Genomic DNA, 19,062 nt, shown 5'->3' on the forward strand with positions numbered 1-19,062 from the left:
ACATACTTGGACTGGAAGATCCCTAAGACCACCATTATTGAGAAAGGGTAATACACAAGGTCTTCCCATAAAAACAAACTTTATCCCTAAAATGGCTTTCCATCTTGGCTCTCTTTTTCCATTTTATCTCCTTTCCCTCCTCCTATTGTAATTTGGTACCAACTGGCCTGATACAGTTCTCAAATGAAAATCCCGACAAACACTTTTAAAAAATTTAAATAATGCACGACGAAGTGAAAATAGCATTCCCAATGTTCAAAAGCAAATGTAAAGGAGGATCAGGGATACATCAGTAAACCAAATTTATGCTGATTAAGGAAGGAAGGGAATCAATTTACTTCCTTAACTCAAAACCATCAAGAAGGCAAATCCGCACAGCTACACAGTTTAGTTGTTTCTGCTATATTTAGAGCAGAATATTTAGCAGACTAAGAGGTTCATTCCATCTCTGTCACCCGGAGTACTCTGAATAAGCTCGTGGAACTGGCTCTTAATGTAGGAAAGCCAGGAAATAAAAATATGATGTATACTTGTTAAGTCTCTTGACAATCAAATGACAGGCTTGCCTCCTCCCACTCTGTTCCATACCTTCTAAGAAGATCAATTATATTTGCGGACAGAAGGGCGTCCTATTAAAAGGCTGACAAGACAAGTCTCGTGGTTTTTTTTTTTTTTTTTTTGGAATCTTTGCTTAAACCAAAGTTTCCTAAGTTTATTTGACCATGTAATCCTCCCTTCCCTACTCCCTTCCAGAGCAGCAAGGAACACGACGAACATCCCCCAGAACTACCATTTTCAGGAAGACATGCCGGGTGATGCTCCTCATGACTGACAAGGGATAAAATCTATTCAGAGGCATGTTATGGCCTCCCAAAGCCTGAAAGCCCTAATTACTCTCAATGGCTATAGAGGCTGTTGGGGAGAGAGATACTATGAGAGGAAGCTGGGAAAAGGAAAACACACTGGGCCAGGACACAGCACTGGGGTTTGCTTCTCTTGGGTCACCTTCACTCAGGCAAAGACAACCCGAGGTCTCTGGGGGTAGGCCCATCACCCCCAGCCTCACAGTCCCGAGGGAAGCAAGTCCTTGGCTCTCTCTCTGAGATTCCACTAAGGGATATCAGAAATATGATGAGAGACAAAATGCCCTTGGATCTGCTCATGCACTCTGCCCACAAAAGTCTCCTAGAAAGTCTCGGTCTAAGAATGATTTTGGAAGTGATTACAGAAAGCTTATCACAGCCAGGACTCAAAATCTTCTAAGGAAACTTTTTTTTTTGGCAGGGGGAGACGTTGAGCAAAGCTCTCTGACCTCCCAAAGATTTAAGGGATGTCCAGTGAACACGGTGAGGGCAATTCTTGTTTACCTGTTGACCAGCTATAAGAGGAAGCTTCCCAGGGACATCTGCCTTCTTAAAACTTGATCTTTTCCTTATTTCTTTAGGCTTGGGAGCCCTTGAAATCAATGTCTGAGGTAAAAGCACTACCTATGGGAAAGGATGGTCTAAATTCAATAAGATCTTCCCCCAAGGACTCACCCACCTCTTGCTGTGCCCACCTACACTGTCAAGCAACTGCCCTTGGCACTGGCTGTCCGCCCACCTTGTCAAACTTTATCTTCACTCACGATTCCACTGTCACTTACACAGTCACGGGCTTTCACATTTCATGGAGTCCATGTTTCTCTCTCCCCCCCCTTTTTTTTTTTTCCAATTCAGAAACTGAATATAAGTCCACACCAAACTCTCAAAACCAGAAATAAGCAGCGAGAAAGGAAGCAACGAGAAACAGATAGGAGCCCTGTGAGGAAAAGGGCCTTGAGTGCGACTTGTGCTCCAAAAACTTGTCAGCCAGCCACCTCAGGGAAGAGGCTGTATGTTAAGGAAGAGTCCCGACCCAGGGAGGAAGGGGATTGCTGGCTTCTAGAGTGGTTTACTGAATCTATTGCCACCCAGAGCCCTCCACCTGAAAAATGTGTGATATCGTGTATTCCTGGTAATAGTAAGGGTCTGCTAGCAATATCCTCTCTCACTGGGTACCTGATTCGGTTCAGCTACTCACAAGCAAGCATTGCATTATTTATAAAACAAAGCTGAATTTCATCAACAGGATTCTTCAATAACTAGGTCAGGAAAAAAAAACACATTTTATTTTGAGTTCAAGATAGATGTAGATATTCTCTTAAAACACATACTCTTCTCTTGTTTACTGAAGACCTAGGCAAGGACAAGTTTATTTTGTGCGTTTACTTTTTAAATGAACTTGTGTTTGAATTAGCTTGGGTCCAAGTCAATACTGAGGTCTCCAGGAGGGGAATTTTCTACTGGAAAAATGAACAATTTAAGAGATGTTTATGTTGATACATCCCTGGTCAGAATAAATTAAGCCCATCTTGACTTTGACTTTTATAGGTATGTTTTACAAAATTTGTTAGTGATTAATTATTCCCTTCCCCGTCTAAAAAAAAAATCTCAACAAAAGCGTCACCGAACTAGAGTGGAGTGGTGTTTTCAGACCTTTTTTTTTTTTTTAAGACAAGTGTGAACAGCCATGGAATTTTCTTTCTCACACTCTTACTCAACATTTGTATTGTTTATGGGTGCTCTCTTGCTATTTCTTTATTACTGTCATTTTTATTTTGGTGAGTAAAGTTTTTAAAATTTATTATACAGAAAATATGTTGTATTGTCAAGCAGCTCCAGGGTATAAGGAAGCTTATTTTTTTTCTCTTTAAAAATGAAATCTTGGGGCGCCTGGGTGGCTCAGTTAGGCAAGCATCCGACTCTTGATTTCAGCTCACGTCATGATCTCAGGGTCGGGATACCGAGTCCCGCACTGGACTCCCCACTGGGTGTGGAGCTTGCTTAAGATATTCTCTCTTTCGGGCGCCTGGGTGGCTCAGATGGTTAAGCGTCTGCCTTCGGCTCAGGTCATGATCCCAGGGTCCTGGGATCGAGTCCCGCATCGGGCTCCCTGCTCAGTGGGGAAAACTGCTTCTCCCTCTGCTTCTCTCTCTCTCTTTCTCTCATGAATAAATAAATAAAATCTTTAAAAAAAAAAAGATATTCTCTCTTTCTCCCTCTCTCTTTGTCCCTCCCCCCCAAAAGAATAGAATAAAATAAAAATGAAATCTAGAGATACAGTTCTATGGACTGAAGAATTTTTTTCATGTATTGGAAAATTTGTATTCTTTTTCTTTTTAAAGATTTTATTTATTCATTCGAGACACAGAGATACAGAGAGAGAGAGAGCACGAGCAAGGGGAGAGGCAGAGGGAGAGGCAGGCTCCCCGCTGAGCCAGGAGCCGGACATGGGGAGTCTGGGATCATGACCTGAGCCGAAGGCAGATGCTTAACCATCTGAGCCACCCAGGTGCCCCTTGGAAAATTTATATTCTTGATAAGTACATGTACATTTGAGCATTTAAGGGGTTCTTAATTTTTATCTACTACCATTTCCTTATGCATTAGAATTAATAAAGTAGGTAGTTAAGGATATAATTATTATCATTCCCCCCCATTCCCAGTTACCTTAGCTCTGAGAATCAACATCAACAACATATTAATAGATCATTACTGGGGGTGGGAACAAAAGAAAATGGGTCCAAAGGGACCTAGGATAGATTAATGATACTTCACACTTTTTCTTCCATTTTCTCATCTAACCCTCCTAACTCTTTTTTTTTTTTTTTTAAGATTTTGTTTATGTATTTGTCAGAGAGAGAGAGCACAAGCAGGGGGAGCAGCAGGCTCCCCACCAAGGAAGGAGCCTAATGTGGGACTTGATCCCAGGACCCTGGCATCATGACCTGAGCCGAAGGCCGAGGCCTAACTGACTGAGCCACCCAGGGATCCCTAACCCTCCTAATTCTTCAAGTAGAATTACTGTACTATGTTATAGCTGAATAAAGAAATTGAGTAGATAATAGATTATTAAAAAAAAAAATCTCAGAAGCAGTTGTGTTCTTGTGTTAAGAAGACAGTTGGCTCCTGTAAATCTATTTATTTTCCAAAAAAATCATGAGTCATTCCACCTTCAGCAAATACATAAACTGCTACAAATTAGAGCTTCCATTTAGAATAATTTCTCCTTTTTTTCTTTGGCCAGTCCATTCGACTATGCTCTTACAGGAACCAGTTCTCAGGGACAGAAATAGAATAAATTCAATACTCAGGACACTTGGCTACTGAGATTCTTATGCACTGGAAAAATATGTTATCTGCCATACAAAATAACCATGGTATCTCCGAAAACCGCAGTATTTGGAAAAGCGTTTTAGAACCAGCAATACTCAGTAAGTGTACAAGATATATGTATGCTCTCATCTACTGTTCTTAAGCTTCAACCTCAAGATCAACCTGAAGACTCCAAGACATAAGATGGATGTGACTCAAGTGTGGTTTCATATTTTCTTTCAGTCATTTACTTTGAATTTTGTACAGTCTTTTCAAAAGTTAAGGATGCTCGTAATTTTTCAATGTTTTGAGTACCTTATAAGGCATTTCATTGTGCAAGCAACATTGTATCATGAGCTCCAGTTTGCAATTTCCCTTCAGAATATACACACCCTGATTTATTTGTCTGATTTTCATTCCATAGATTAATTTATTTGAGGTTAACTATGCTAAGGTCAGATGTTTATTTTCTATTTCCTGTTGAGAAAAAAAAAACCCAAAAGAAAAACATGGCTGGGGAAAAAAAATGCAACCATAAAACCTGAATTTCACTGGACTAAAAAAAAAACACCCAAAGTAAACTTTATTTCAGGAGTCAGCAGCATATTTTCAACCAGCTTAGTCTCTTGACATTTTTTAGGTGACGGTTTTTTCCTGTTGTAAGATTTGAACCATCGTGTCACTAAAATGTACTGGGTGACACGGATTGGTCTGCTTCTTTACTTGTTTTGAAATTGCCATTAACACCCAGCAAATAAGTCTTGCCACTCTCTTTCTGCATTATACTCCTTCCCACCCGTTTCAGAAAACTCTGGAAAAAACTTCCCATGCTGTTTAGGGAAATGGACCAGGCTCTCCAAAGAGGGCCAACTCAATTATCTGACCTCTCACAATGGATGACCTCTCCCAGTGATCCAGAAGGACTCCGCCCGGTTGATTTTCCAAGAGAATTGAGAGCAAAACCCTGTTCTCTGATGCCCTCAGGAAATGAGTCATTTTAAGTGGCTGAATTTTCCTGATTCCTGACAATTTAAAGGTTGGGAAATGTATTGAATTAAATACTTCTCTGCTCTTTGAAATAGAAAATGGTGAACATAATTTAACCCTTCTCAGAAGCCTGAGGTAACTCTGGTTTTTGTGGCAGATGGTGGGGAATTGCTTTGGAGTCAGAAGCCATGGGTGACTTTCCAACTACGTGATTTTGAATTTATGTCTGTCCTTTAGCTGCTTTCTCTGTAACAATAAGGTCAATAACATATTGACCTTCTGTGTGAACGAATGGGCTTCTATGTGAATAAATGATGGGTATGTCTATACCCATCATCATACTTGTTCCACCACAAACAGTTAGTGTTTTGGGGTGAGTTGAAGGACCTCTGGGTGGTATTTTTTTGGCTCCATCTATAGCCATAATGAACCCATACCAGGCTGAAGCTGCCAGGTCTCCTTCTCTCATATGGATTTCTCATCCTCCAAAAAAAAAATCATTCTCTTCACTGCTGTCAGTGGCCTTCGACTTGCTCCCATCAGTCAAAATAACATGTGTTATTTCTTCATCACTAACCCAGGAGCACTCAAGTCATCTTGTATCCACTGTCTGTCCTCTGCCGTGGGTTCTCAGATGTGAAGGACATGTGACTCTCTCCATTTTAAGAATGTAGGAATGTTCTCTGTGAAACCCTCATTCCAAAAGCCTGGCAATCCTTCATCGTCTAAAGCAAACGATCTCCACAGGCACCAGAGCAATTTCCTCCAAGCCTTTCTGATATGCTCAGCACCAAATGGAATTCCAGACACGTGCAATTTTAAAAAAGCTACATCCAAGGCTGTAAGGAGATTCAAAGTCCTGTGTGACAGATCAATGTGCACATGGAATCCTTATTGTAATGACACTTTGTAGCATGAATAGTACTCCAGTTGTTAGATCAACTTAGAAAAGGACAGCAGTGGGAGGGAAAGTGTGTCCCATATTCCTAGTCAAGAACTGCCCAAGAAGATCATGAAGGATGGGGAGAGAAAGGGGCGCATATCCTGACTATCCACCTCGGGAATTGGTGGTCACCGCTAGCAGGAAGTACGGGTATTTAACATCTTCTGATGCACAGGACAATCCTGCATAATGAAGAGTTGTTCCATCTAAATAGTCGACAGCTCTCCCGTTTGAGAAACACTGCGTGTTACTATGGAGTTGTCCTCAGACTCTGAGGGGATCTGTGATACTCTGTGCATTATATTCATTCAGTCTTTCAACAAACATTTTAACATTTATTGAGCACCTACAATGTGCCAGGACATCTGCTGAGGGCCCACAGCAATAAAGAAAAAGGAGTCTGTGCTCTCAAGGAGGTCCCGTGGCAGAAGAGGAAGAGACAAGGATACCAAATTACTCTAATGCACCGTGATCAGAGCACACATGGCAGAAAGAGACAAAGCAGAAACTTGGGGTGGAGGGGGGGAGGTGTGGAGGGATGGGTGTGGGTAGTACAAGAAGCAGGAGCCCATGGAAGGAGCCATGGTGCTCGGCAAGGTGTTTCCAGGGCAGATGACACTGTACCAGTGGGGCAGTAATAGCTGGGGGTCAGGGGAAGGGGGGGAGGGGAAATCAGCAGGAAGAGGAAGGAAGGTGTTTCAAAGAGAGAAAGCAAAACCCAACAGAATGCAGGAAACATAACTTTTTACTCTGGCTTAAGCGCAAGCTGCAAAGGGGCCCGATAAAGGTCAAGGAGCTGGTTTTGGAGAGAAGGTGGTAAGGGCAGTTTCAAATGCAGAGGGAAATCTGTGGAAATGTGCAGGAATCAGGTGGATAGACGGCTTTGATATGGGAAAGGTACATGGTGAAATTACAGCTTCGAGAGTTAATCAGCACACAGACGCTTTCTAAAGCCTTTGGAACGGAAGAAGTCCCTTGGGAGGAAGGCAAAGCTTGAGAAGAGAAGGCCTAGCAGAGGAGCCGGAGAACTCCTCCACCAAGGGTTTGGAGGGGAGTCTAGAGAAACAGAAGGCAAACCAAGGCAGCATGGAAGCTGAAAAAGAATTCGCTCTAAGGCGGAGGGATCGTTCAACAAAATTAATGCTGCTGAGAGTCAAGTAATTTAACTCCCAAGCAGGGTCCTCCTCTGGAGTGCCCCACATGGAGGCAACGGGTGCGCTTGCAAACAGTTCCGGGTGGTAGACCAGGAACCACCCACGGCTGGTGGTGGTGGTGGGGGGGGGGGGTAACGAGAGGGCAATAAAGGAGAAGACATTGAGACCGCCAGGAAATCTGAACAGTTGAAAGGTGGGAACAGACAGACCGAAGGGCAGGAAGGGGGAAATAGGAGATGCAGAGGCTGGTTTGCATGTTTGTTTCAAGATGGCAGAGACTTGAGACTATTTAGAGTATTTCATTTATTTCATTTTCACTTATTTATTTATCTATCTATTTATTTTAGAGAGACAGAGGGGCGCCTGGGTGGCTCCGTCGGTTGAGCGTCCACCTCTTGAATTTCAGCTCAGGTCATGATCTCGGGCCATGAGATCGAGCCCCGTGTTGGGCTCTGAGCTCAGCAGGGAGTCAGCTTGAAATTCTTTTCTCTCCCTCTCGCCCTGCTCGTGTGCCTCCTCTCTCTCTCTCTCTCTCTCTCTCTCTAAAAAATAAATAAATAAATCTTTAGAGAGAGAGAGAGAAAGAGAGAGAGAGAGAGTGGGGAGGGGCAGAGGAAGAGGGAGAGAGAATCTCAAGCACACTCCCTGCTGGGGAATGCGGAGACCAACACGGGGCTTGATCTCACGACCCGAGATCATGACCTGAGCTGAAATTCAAGAGGTGGACGCTCAACCGACGGAGCCACCCAGGCGCCCTGAGAATATTTAAGTATTAATGGAAAAGTGCCCAGAGAAGGGGATAAAGTGAAGGCTTTAAAGGAAGAGTTAAAAAAAAAAAAAAAAAATCTCCGAGGAGCTAGGAAGTGAAGGACAGAAGGGCAAGACAGGTCTGGGGGCAGTATGCTGGTGGTGGCTGCACTCGTAGGTGGGGTGGCCGGGGAAGGCCTTGTTGACAAGATGACCTAGTAGGGAGCCCCGAAGGAAGGGAAGGCGGCAGCTTTCAGAGAGGGAGGGGGGTATTCTGGGAAGAGGGAACCACAAACTCAGAGTCCCTAGAGCCCCACACGGCTGGAGCCGAGCCGGCAAGTAAAGTAGCTGGAGGTGAGGTCTGAGAAAGACGGCGTGGGGCCTGGAGGCAGCCGCAGGGGCTCTGAGAGATAGGAGTCTACGTGAGACACACACGGTGGGCGGCGGAGGTGGAGAGAAGTGGTCAGATTTGGGACACAGATAACAGTTAACGAGTTTATCACTGCCGGGTATTAGGCACTGCTTTTAAAGCTTTCTATAGGAGTTACCTTGTAATATTCCAACCCTATGAGGTATGGTGTTACCTCCTATGTTGTCACTTTAATAGAAAATCTAAATGCTATTGTTAAAACGCTCATATCTGCTTATATAAGAAATTATAACTAAGCCGGGGTTGCGGATACTGTCTCCCACCACCCAGACACCACTCCCGTCTGAGGGTCTTGTCTCCCCAACTGCTGACAGCTCACAGCCCGGTCTTCTCTGGGCATGGGGCTCAGCCTCACCCAAGGTTCATGAGGGGATGTAAAGGTTCCATCTCTTGCCTCCATTCATGGCCATCCTGAGGGGCCCTCGAAGCTCCGGGGCTTCCTCAGGGGTCAGCCGAGGCCCTGGAACTGTACTATCATCTCTCCCTCTGCCCACCCTGTTCCCCTGGCTTCCTTCCCTAGCGTTCCAGAGAGCATTTCTCACTGGACTTCCTGCTTGCAGATCCCTGCCTGGGATTCTGTTTCCTGGGGAAGCACGGCGAGTTCTTGAAGTGAAAGAGTGGTGTAAGGCAGGAGGAAAAAACACCAAAAAACCAGACAGCGAAATATGCTTCAGTAGAAATGACAGAACCATAAGTATGGTCACGAAATTCTAGTTTTCTAAATGAAATAGTGTTTATCTTCTTGGAGTTAATGAATAAAACTGCCAGACTTAACACAAAATAAATAGAGGGAGGCTCTAATTTCATCAACAAAAAGAAATAAAAATAATTTCAAGTGTCTATCTGTGATACTGGGAAGTGTATTTAGACTTTTATAAATGAAAATACCACACGGGCAGAAGAGCCCATCTCCACTTGTTAAACCTGGTTAACAAATGGTCCTGGAATTTTAATTGTTTCCAGAAATACATGGCAGCTGGTAACCAAGGTCACTTTTACTCGTAAGAGTTATTTTAAATGTTCACTTAAAATAGGCTGTGTAATGAAGGACTTTTAAAATAACCATTAAATCCTGATTTAAAAAAAAATGTTCAAACTCCAGCCGCTTTACAGACAGCATTTTTCAAAGGAATTGTAATAATTTTATTGATATACTCAGTACCTCAGTGAATAGGGGGTTAATTATACATGGTTAGATTCTTTAGACTAATAATACGATGTTTCCTCGATTCTTTTATTACTTCCTTTTTTCCACATAGACTTACCCAGTCTAATGGACTCTCCTTGCAGAGTTCCGGTTATCCACACAGAGAGGGAATGCAAAGAACGCTACCTCTGTCAATGGTTACTATTATCATGATGAGTCTCTCTTTTATGCATTAAAAAATTCCAATCAGAAAGATTTTAGTTCTATCCTTTCCCACGTGGAAGGCAATTAAATAGAGCTAGTAGAGATTTCTTCGGGACAGGAGCATTAAAAGCACATTTCTTCCCCTTTAATTATGCCAATAAAAGAGTCTGGTCAAGGACTTCTACCCTCTTTCTTTCCCTTCAGATTTTCTGTTTAGAACATCAACAACAGATATATTGGGAGTGGGTAGTAAGGCTGCTCTAAGGGTCCCAGGGCTGCTCAAGCACATTTGAGTACCACTGGGGAAGAGTAATGCATCTCCTGCTTGATAGGAGTATGGGAGGGTGGAAATCTTAGATGATTTACTGTGTATTCCATGTTGAAACCATACCCGTGAAGAGAAAACAGCAGTCTGGCTGACTGAAGATCACCGCCCTTGTATCAGGACAGAATACTGCACAGGGCTGATATCCAATCACCTGGGACGCATTAGTAGATCTGGGTATGGGGGTGCTTATTATAGTGGGCTGGCAGGAAGAGGGCATCTAAGTGAACAAATGCTCCATGGAATATGGGATAATTTGCTGCTGACAGTAGGGAGACCTTCCTGACCTGCCCGGACAAAGTGAACTCTATTCATTCCCAGGTGCAGGGTTCCTGATGGTCAGCCCATTTTAACCAACCAGTAACTGAGTCATGCAGGGGTTTTACATATAATTTCCATGACTCTATCACCTAGAGTGAAATCTCTTTTAAAACAGTCTCTTCACTATGTCGTCAGATTTCTAGATGTTCTCTATTCTCTGTAAAACATATTGGTGGATACCCACAACTTAATAAACTTTCTCTATAAGCATGGGCCTTTTTGATCCTGCAAGTTGAGTTGTATGACTAATAGACAGTTGTGTTTGTTAACAAATTTATGGCAGTTGTAGTTTTTATTGCAATTGTACCATGTAATGAAATATCTTGCAAACTGATAAAATATAAATGTGAAAAAAGAGAGTTGTTATTTCTATGAAAACTATGTAAATACTCTAGAAATACTCAAAAAAGGGAATTTGCTCAAGAAATTGCTGTTGATTAGATGTAGAGTATCTGTAAAAAACTATAGGAGAAAAATCTCAGTCATTACATTTTTATTCCACTTTAAAGTATGAAAACCTGATCATCAGAGAAATGACTTTTGCATGTGATTTTTGCAGATTATAATCATTACACTCTTAACCCAAAAGAAAAAGCTGGGTTTGACATTTGAAGATTGGTGAATGGATGTACATGGGAAATTTTAGGGTACAATAAAATCATTCAAGAGTGTACATAATTTATTTTATGATTCTCCCCTTTTAACTGATGTTTTAAGCTGATCAACAAACCTCTGGCCAAGTACCCATTTAGTACCTGCTGCTTGTTATCCAGGTTGGGCCACGATCTCTCTCTTTGGGCTTACTGGACAAATTATTTCATGGATGATTTTGGGCAGGAAGAGCTGAGATATTGGGTGGTCCCTGGAATTTCTACTCCACTCACTAGAAACTTTTCCAGGTTTTTGTTTTTTTTTTAAGATTTTATTTATTTGAGAAAGAGAGAGAGAAACAGCATGAGAGGGGAGAGGGTCAGAGGGAGAACAAGGCTCCCCGCTGAGCTGGGAGCCCAATGTGGGACTCCATCCCAGTACTCCAGGATCATGACCTGAGCCAAAGGCAGTCGCCTAACCAACTGAGCCACCCAGGTGCCCCACTTTTCCAGGTTTTAAACAATGACCAGAAAGCTTTGGAGGCATATGGCAGATCTACCAGTGGTGTCCTGATTCTGAACCAATTAGAATTCCAAACTTAATAGAACCTGGAACAGGTATAAACATCACAGCTGCCCCTCCCAGCAAAGCAAAGCTAACACTTGTGTTCATTAAGGATTTAAGAGTTCTGCCATTTTCCTTTGCTGATTTGGGTCTTAATCTGAACCTGAAACTTCAGCTGCAGCATTTTCCAGGGGAGATTTCCCTTGCATTACAGCAACAGAATAAATGAGGTACACCGAAACGGAGGAGAAGTTAGTATACTTCCATCTTGTTTAAAAAATAAAATAAACAAAATAAGGTTGCGGCGACTGGGTGGTTCAGTTGGTTATGCGGCCGGCTCTTGATTTCGGCTCAGGTCGTGATCTCAGGGTCCTGGGATTAAGCCCTGCATTGGGCTCCCTACTCGACAGGGAGTCTGCTCCAACATTTTTTCTCTCCCTCTGCCTCTGCTCTGCGCCCCCCAACTCCCTCTCTGAAATAAATAAATAAATCTTTAAAAAAACATAGAAGGTTTAAAAGAAGCAGAATATTCCTGTCATATATAATTACCAATTTAATGTAGCATAATTTCTAGAATTGTAAGCCAGACAAAATGATATTGGTATAGATAAAACCCTAATGACTAATTTCATCATTGCCTTTGGGATCTACATAGTCATTACGACAGAAATGGATAATTGTCGGGACTGATTTCAGATAATAGCACCGTTAGCCCTGCATTTCCCTAATCATTTTCTTTCTTGCTGTGTGCAAATATGGAAAATATTAAATATACTGAAGTTGAAATAGAGATAAGGTAGTTGGGAGAGGGTAGAATCCCTGTCTCAGCAACTTCAGCAAAGAAAGAGCAATAGCAAAATAAGGGCAGTCTAGCACACCTGGGTGGCTCAGTCGGTTTAGTATCCGCCTCTTGATTTCAGCTCAGGTCATGATCTCAGGGTCATGAGTTTGAGCCCCATGTTGGGCTCCACACTGAGCATGGAATCTGATTGAGATTCTCTCTCTCTCTGCCCCTCCCCCTCTGCCGCTTGTGTGCATGCTCTCTCTCCAAAAAAACTAAATTAAATTAAATTTAAAAAATAAGGGCCACCTTCCAGTCACCTAGGATGAATAATCATCAAAATGATGAACAGTCCTGGTATTTTCCTTTTCTCTCTAACACAAGGAGTGACAATTTAAATTAAAAAGCAGAACAAAACACCCACATCCATTGAAAATTCACCACAGAGGTATCCACACAGAAATGATGCTACTTAAATCAGAAGTATTTTGAGCCTGGTCTGAGAGGATGAAATATTTCCCTAATTACTATGCAGTGTATTTATAGCTTTAATTGTTTTTTTCCCCACTTCTCAAGGGATGTGTTTCTTGCAGAAGCACAGTTGCTGAAGCAAACATTTATTTTTATTGTTTCACGGGAAAAAAGCGGTAGTACCCAACCAGCTACTATAATTCTGTAAAATCAGCTACTGGAGAATTTTTATATAATTTATATCTTTGCCCCAAGGTGTGCCTTAGGGTCTGCCTTATTTTTTCTGCTTGAACTTGACAGAAAACAGTCTGTTAGAATGCAATAAATTTTAAAGGATATTGATAATACTTCCTTTCAACCACTATTTTTCAGGCAAATTTACTGCTCTCTTCTCTTCAAGAATGCCATCTAAAACCCTGAAACATTAATTAATCATTATGCCAAAACATACTTTATTTGTACCCTTGAAGGAATATATGCCTCTTTAAAAATGACATTGCCAAATAATACATGTTCACTGTAGAACATCTGGAACACAAAATAAAGTACAGAGAAAAAAATTAAACCATAATCTCACCAACTAGAGATACGTACTATAAACATTTGGGTAAATTGGCTTCCAGGGAAAGAATATAATTATTAAATCTTAAAAATGATCTTCTCTTCCTTAATAAAAACTTCTTTTCCTCAATAAAAAGTTTTGTTACAATTTTCCTCTGGGACTTGCATTTCTTGTATCTTTGGAAAAGTATTTGACAGTGAACTTGATGTGCACAGCTTAAAATTTTGGCCATATTGAATATTACCTAAGAGAGCCTAAAGTCTAAAAGAATTTGATTTATGAACAATATACTTACGTAAGAACATTGTTCAAAGGATAATTTTAAAAATCAGGTCAGTTACTTTAAGACTGATGATTTCAAACTAAGCTTTGAGATAATCCTCGTATGTGCTTAAGGGAAATGTAGATGTGTTCAGTATATATATTTTATTAATTTTTTCCTGGTCAAATTTCTCATTTTTTTTTAAAGATTTTATTTTATTTATTTGACAGAGAGAGAGAATGCAGGGGGAGTGGGAGAGGGAGAAGCAGGCTTCCTGCCAGCAGGGAGCCCGATGCGGGGCTCGATCCCAGGACTCTGGGATCATGACCTGAGCTGAAGGCAGACGCTTAATGACTGAGCCACCCAGGCGCCTCAGTATACATACTTTAACATGTCCCAAAGCAGAACAGTATCAGAAAATTCAGCCAAATGTGGGCCAATCTCTAGGGGCATGGAAACCTCTTTAAAAAGCTTCTGTGAGCCTCATAGTACAATAAAAGAGAAGACTCATGTTTCTTTGTTTTGCCCACATTTGGAGACTCTGAGGCTATGTATAGTTCTCGTGCCCACATGTTTGCAGGTTAAAGACATTCATCTTGTGGAATCTTTTAGATAAGACCATCTTGAAAGTAAGAGTTGCAATTTTGAATACTCAAGAGCAGTCTGCCCCTGGTAATGCAGGCTTGATTTTGTGGTTTCTCTTAAAGTGACAACTTAAAGCTATGTTTTGTACAGTCTCTTCCAAACGAATACAAGGAGAGGAGTACAAGGAGAGTGTCAGGGCTGTTCATATATATAAGCGCACACACACACACACACACACACACACACACACACACACACACAGAGGCATGCGTACCCCTTACTAGCATATTCCCAAGTGTCTTTTAGTTTCCCATCTATTTCATACAACTATCAGGGTATTTCATTTCTATACTCAGATATCTTCATATAAATCCCTTCTGTCGATGGGAAGCCTAAAGTGGGAAGCATTCATTGGAATACCCAACTCCTGTTTGCCTGCATGTGTGTATTCGACCGAGCATCACTTCACTGAGTAGTGGGTAGCAATGGAAACTTTTGCAGGAAAACACCAAGAATTAGAAGCAAGGCAGAATTACCACATTCACAACAGACTTGAATACTGAGCCAAAAGATGGAGAGTCCAGGATCCTTACACCTCCAAGGAGATGTCCACTGTCTGCCCAGCGCACACCGGGAGGGCGAGTGAATGAACAAGGGCCTGAGAAGCACAGCGGCGGACAATTGTGCACTGCTTACCTGAGGGCCGTTCTGTAGTGGTAGATCGCTTCCCGGGTCCGACCCTGGTCCTTCAGGAAATTGGCGTAGTTGTAGTGAACCTTGGCATTGTGGGGCAGGGTTTGAACTCCAGACCTACAATTAATACATTTACAGAAAAGAAAAAAGAGCAAAAAAGAACTGTATTTAGGAGCATCATTGGTTTCTTTCATATTTTACTCAAGTTTCATGAACCTGCATTCGGAATGTCCGTTATATCCACCTAAGTCAGGTTTTCAGAATTTATGAATTATGTGACTTACTAAACATGCTTCTGTGGAAAACAATGAAGGCAGTGGGTGGTGTGCACAACTAAACAAACATGCTAACTGGATAGGAAGCAGAGGTGGCGGCACGGGGTGATAGATTATTCTCTGCAGAGCAAACCTGCATGCTCAGGTTCATTCAGTTTTTTTCCTTCCTTGCTTCTTTTGTGCACCTATAACCTTCCTTAAAAAAAAAAAAAGTTGAGAGCATCTACAAAAATAAATCATGACAAGAGGGATGACTGCAGACTGGCCTCCCTATTAAGTTTTATTGGAAATTAACATTTCCCATGTACCCAAGCCTGGGCTGATTATAAATAAATAAATAAATAAATAAATGCAAGTATAATTATTTTACAAGTTGCAGATAAGGAAGTGGGATTTTGCTCAAAAAGGTAAAAACCCTGCTTCCATGGCCACTGTGTTAGTCTGCTTGGGCTGCCATAAGGAAATGCCTGGGGGCATCCCTACAGGATAGCCGTGAAGCTTTGAAGATGATTCCAGGGGCAGGTGGGGGCAGGAGAGGACCTGTTTCTCGTTTATAACTAGCCCACGTTTAACCGGCACAAGATTATACAGCTGGTCAGTGGAAGAGGTGGGATTCTAGAGGATTCTAGCTTGGGTTCTAGAGTCCCTCGTTCCCTCAACGTGCAGGCAGGTGGTGGCAGGGGAATGATGGAAGAAGACGGGCTGGAGGGCCACTTGGAAAGAAAACTCCCAGACCGTGCATGGATGAAATGTGGGAGGGGGACAGCCAATGAGAGAGAGCAAGGAGAAAAGCAGGACAACCTAGCTTCAGGGCAACTCTAATGCACGACTACCTCCCCCAGGTAACATACTTTCATTTAGTTTCTAGAGGGGAGGGGGGTGGGGGGATGGGTTAGCCTGGTGATGGGTATTGAGGAGGGCACGTTCTGCATGGAGCACTGGGTGTTACGAACAATGAATCATGGAACACTGCACCAAAAACTAATGATGTAATATATGGTGATTAACATAACAATAAAAAATTTTTAAAAAAAGGTAAGATCAATAGAAGGGTTTCATACAAAATGTTAAAGATCTCTTGGGGAAATATGTAAGGGCTTTGGGATCTTTGTTGAACCTTCCCTAAAATAACCAGTTCCTTAGGACCAGCAAAGATAGTCCCATCTTAAAACCCACTGGCTGGCCACCTGAGGAACTCTCCAGAGGACAGAACTTACAGGGAGTGCAAAAGGCTAGAGACTGACCCAAGGGCAACATCATCTGAAGGCACCAGACCCAAACTTAGGCAGGCTGCTTCGGTGCCTGCAAAGGTAGGGCAGGTGGCTAGGATTTTATGGTGGTTGGGGTGTGGCTGAACACAGACTCAATCTGTCTCAGGAGCAGTTAAAGCCCAGATCGCCATCCTGACCCTGCACACCCAAGTGACTTTTTTCATTATTCCTTCCCCATTCCAGCAGAAGACAGGAGTTTTACTCTCTGGAAAAGCTGAGCTAGAGATCCTGTACTCGGGAAGGACAGGTACCACGGGGGGAAGGGGGAAGGGTGGTACCTCAAAGGTAGATTAGGTGAAGATCTGCATTCTGAACACTGGGATCCCAGTCTCCCCTCTTACAAAGCTCTCTGAATATTGGCAGCCAGGATTGGACCCCCAGGGACGAGATAGGAGAAATCGTCTCAGTAGAAACGTACACACCCAAGACAAAAGACTGACAAAGGCTGACATTTGGGTGTTCCTGTGAAACGCTCGGTATCCTTCAGTCACTATGGTGAGACCCTACAGCTGCCACAGAGAGCCAGGATTTTAATGGAATATTTAAAATGGATAGTACGCACAGTGAACTGAGTCACCGGGGAAGAGTCTGGGTCAGAGTGCTAGTAACGGCTTAAAAAACATTCCAATGTCTACCCAGGAAAATTTCTGATATTTCTATCCAGAAATAAGTAGTGCATGGTACAAGGCAGATTTTAAAGGTAACTTTGATGTCAGCATGGACGTAACTGGCATATTGGAATTGATCCCTCCCTCTGTGTGATTAACATGGTGACTCTAATTTATGTCTCACCCGAGGAACAGACAATTAGGCCTGTGGAAACATGGTCCTTTCGAGGATCGGGGCATTGTTCAGTGATGGCCAGAGGAAGTAATGATATTTGTAACAGGCAAGCATTTGTGGGTGGGGTCACTGGAATCCGAAGAGCACACTGCTTTTTCCATTGTTGTTTTTGACCTTTATGTTCTCTCTGTGGTATTTTTCTGCTATGTTTTTCCAGTCTCTCATTTTACAATGAGTTGTTTGTGGAAAAGGGGAAATAAGCAACTGGCCAAAGGCAAAAGTTTCCACATAGCTGTAACTGGCCAGGCGGCTTCTGCTTCCAGAGCCGGTCCCCTCCTCTTGTTTCATAGCCCAGTCGTTTCGGTGGAAACGGGCAGCTTACATATATTTACTCTACAAAGACACGTAGTATTCATTAAGTACGCAGTTGGAGCTCAATCCCCATTCATAATCCCAATGCTGATTACAAAGAAAAATCTCCTTTCAGCTCAGGATCTTCATTCATGTACCTCACGTTTCTCCCTCACAGCTCTCATTGGTACAACACTTGAAAAATAACAGAAATGACTCAAAAGCCGCTTCTGTCAGATATATTTCCAAGCTTATAGAACATCAATTTGTTTTGTTGGCATTGCTGGACAATTGGTCACGAGAACCATCCCCGAATTCCTGATGAAGTAACAATAATAATGAGCGGTGTTCAGCCAGAGGTTAACAGGAAAGGAAAGATTTGTGATTCTCTTCAACGCTGACCCTGCTGTGACCTGAGGGTGCACAATGCCACATTCAGAATGCCTAGTACGGGACGAAATGCTCAGCTTGAATCAAGTTCCGGGCTAAGCACTCATTTCCCTGGCTCATCTCCTTTTATCCCTTCAGTAACCTACCTGATGCGTAGAATTATGGTACCTCCCACACTACAGATGAGAACACTAAAGTTCAGAGAGATGAAGACCTTTCTCTAAAGTTTACAGACCGAGAAAAGTAGCAGAGCAGAGATTTCAACCAAGGCCAATACGTGGTCAGAACCATTCCTGAAGCTGATCAACACGTGACGCTAAACCAGAAAGGTACCACAGGACATAGTAACATTATAATTTCACTATCACAATGTTTATCTCGTTGCTAAGCAAACTATGGCCTTGTGGGCCACAGGCGCGCCAATATGTTTACCTATTATCTTTGGCATCGTTCCCGAGACAACAGCAGGGTTGAGTCGTTGCAAAAAGACACTATATGGCCCACAAAGACTAAAATATTTACCATCCACTCCTTTACAAAAGAATTTGCCAATCCTCAGTATATATTCTCTGCCCCAGGAGGTTGGCTGATCTCTCTGGCTTAGCAATTCAGAAAGGAAGAAACAGAAACGTGTTCCCTACAGAGATGGAGAATAATCTAGGCCAGAAATTCTTAACTGATGGTCCGTGGATCACTTAAATGGTTCATGAATGGGTTTCAGAGGGACCCTTAACTAGATGCCAATAAAAGAAAAATGTGCTCTCTGCCTTTTCAGGTATTTCGAAGATTTGGGGCGTAGAGGGGATTTTACCAAAATGTGTTATTACAGTATTACTTACTCCAAACAAATGCAAAATTCAGGGCTGTTACCAGGCCCAGCTGGAGCTGTGCAGTGACCCCCTTCCCAGGTTAGGCTATCAGAACAGTTCCTTATAAAGAATTAAAGAAAATATAGCTTGCCGCTATGATTAGGAACCAACCCCTCCCTCTCGCTCTCTCCCCCTCTTTTTTTATATACTGGGCTTAGTTTTAGAAAACAAAGTAAAAAAA

General features: G+C 42.4%; 1 protein-coding gene across 2 annotated transcripts in view; it reads right to left on the reverse strand.

Moving 5' to 3' along the window:
• The window catches only part of TMTC1 (transmembrane O-mannosyltransferase targeting cadherins 1), a 271,874-nt gene that overhangs the window by 50,557 nt on the left and 202,255 nt on the right, over positions 1 to 19,062 (reverse strand). For both annotated transcript variants that reach the window (XM_028113292.2, XM_028113293.1), the window contains one exon: positions 14,946 to 15,059. In XM_028113292.2, coding sequence (XP_027969093.1) covers positions 14,946 to 15,059 — 114 coding nt within the window. The remainder of the gene's footprint in view (positions 1 to 14,945; positions 15,060 to 19,062) is intronic.

This window comes from Eumetopias jubatus, unplaced genomic scaffold (assembly GCF_037043125.1).
Source record: "Eumetopias jubatus isolate StellerSeaLion01/CBP00866 unplaced genomic scaffold, mEumJub1_p1.0 scaffold_8, whole genome shotgun sequence".
NCBI lineage: Eukaryota > Metazoa > Chordata > Mammalia > Carnivora > Otariidae > Eumetopias > Eumetopias jubatus.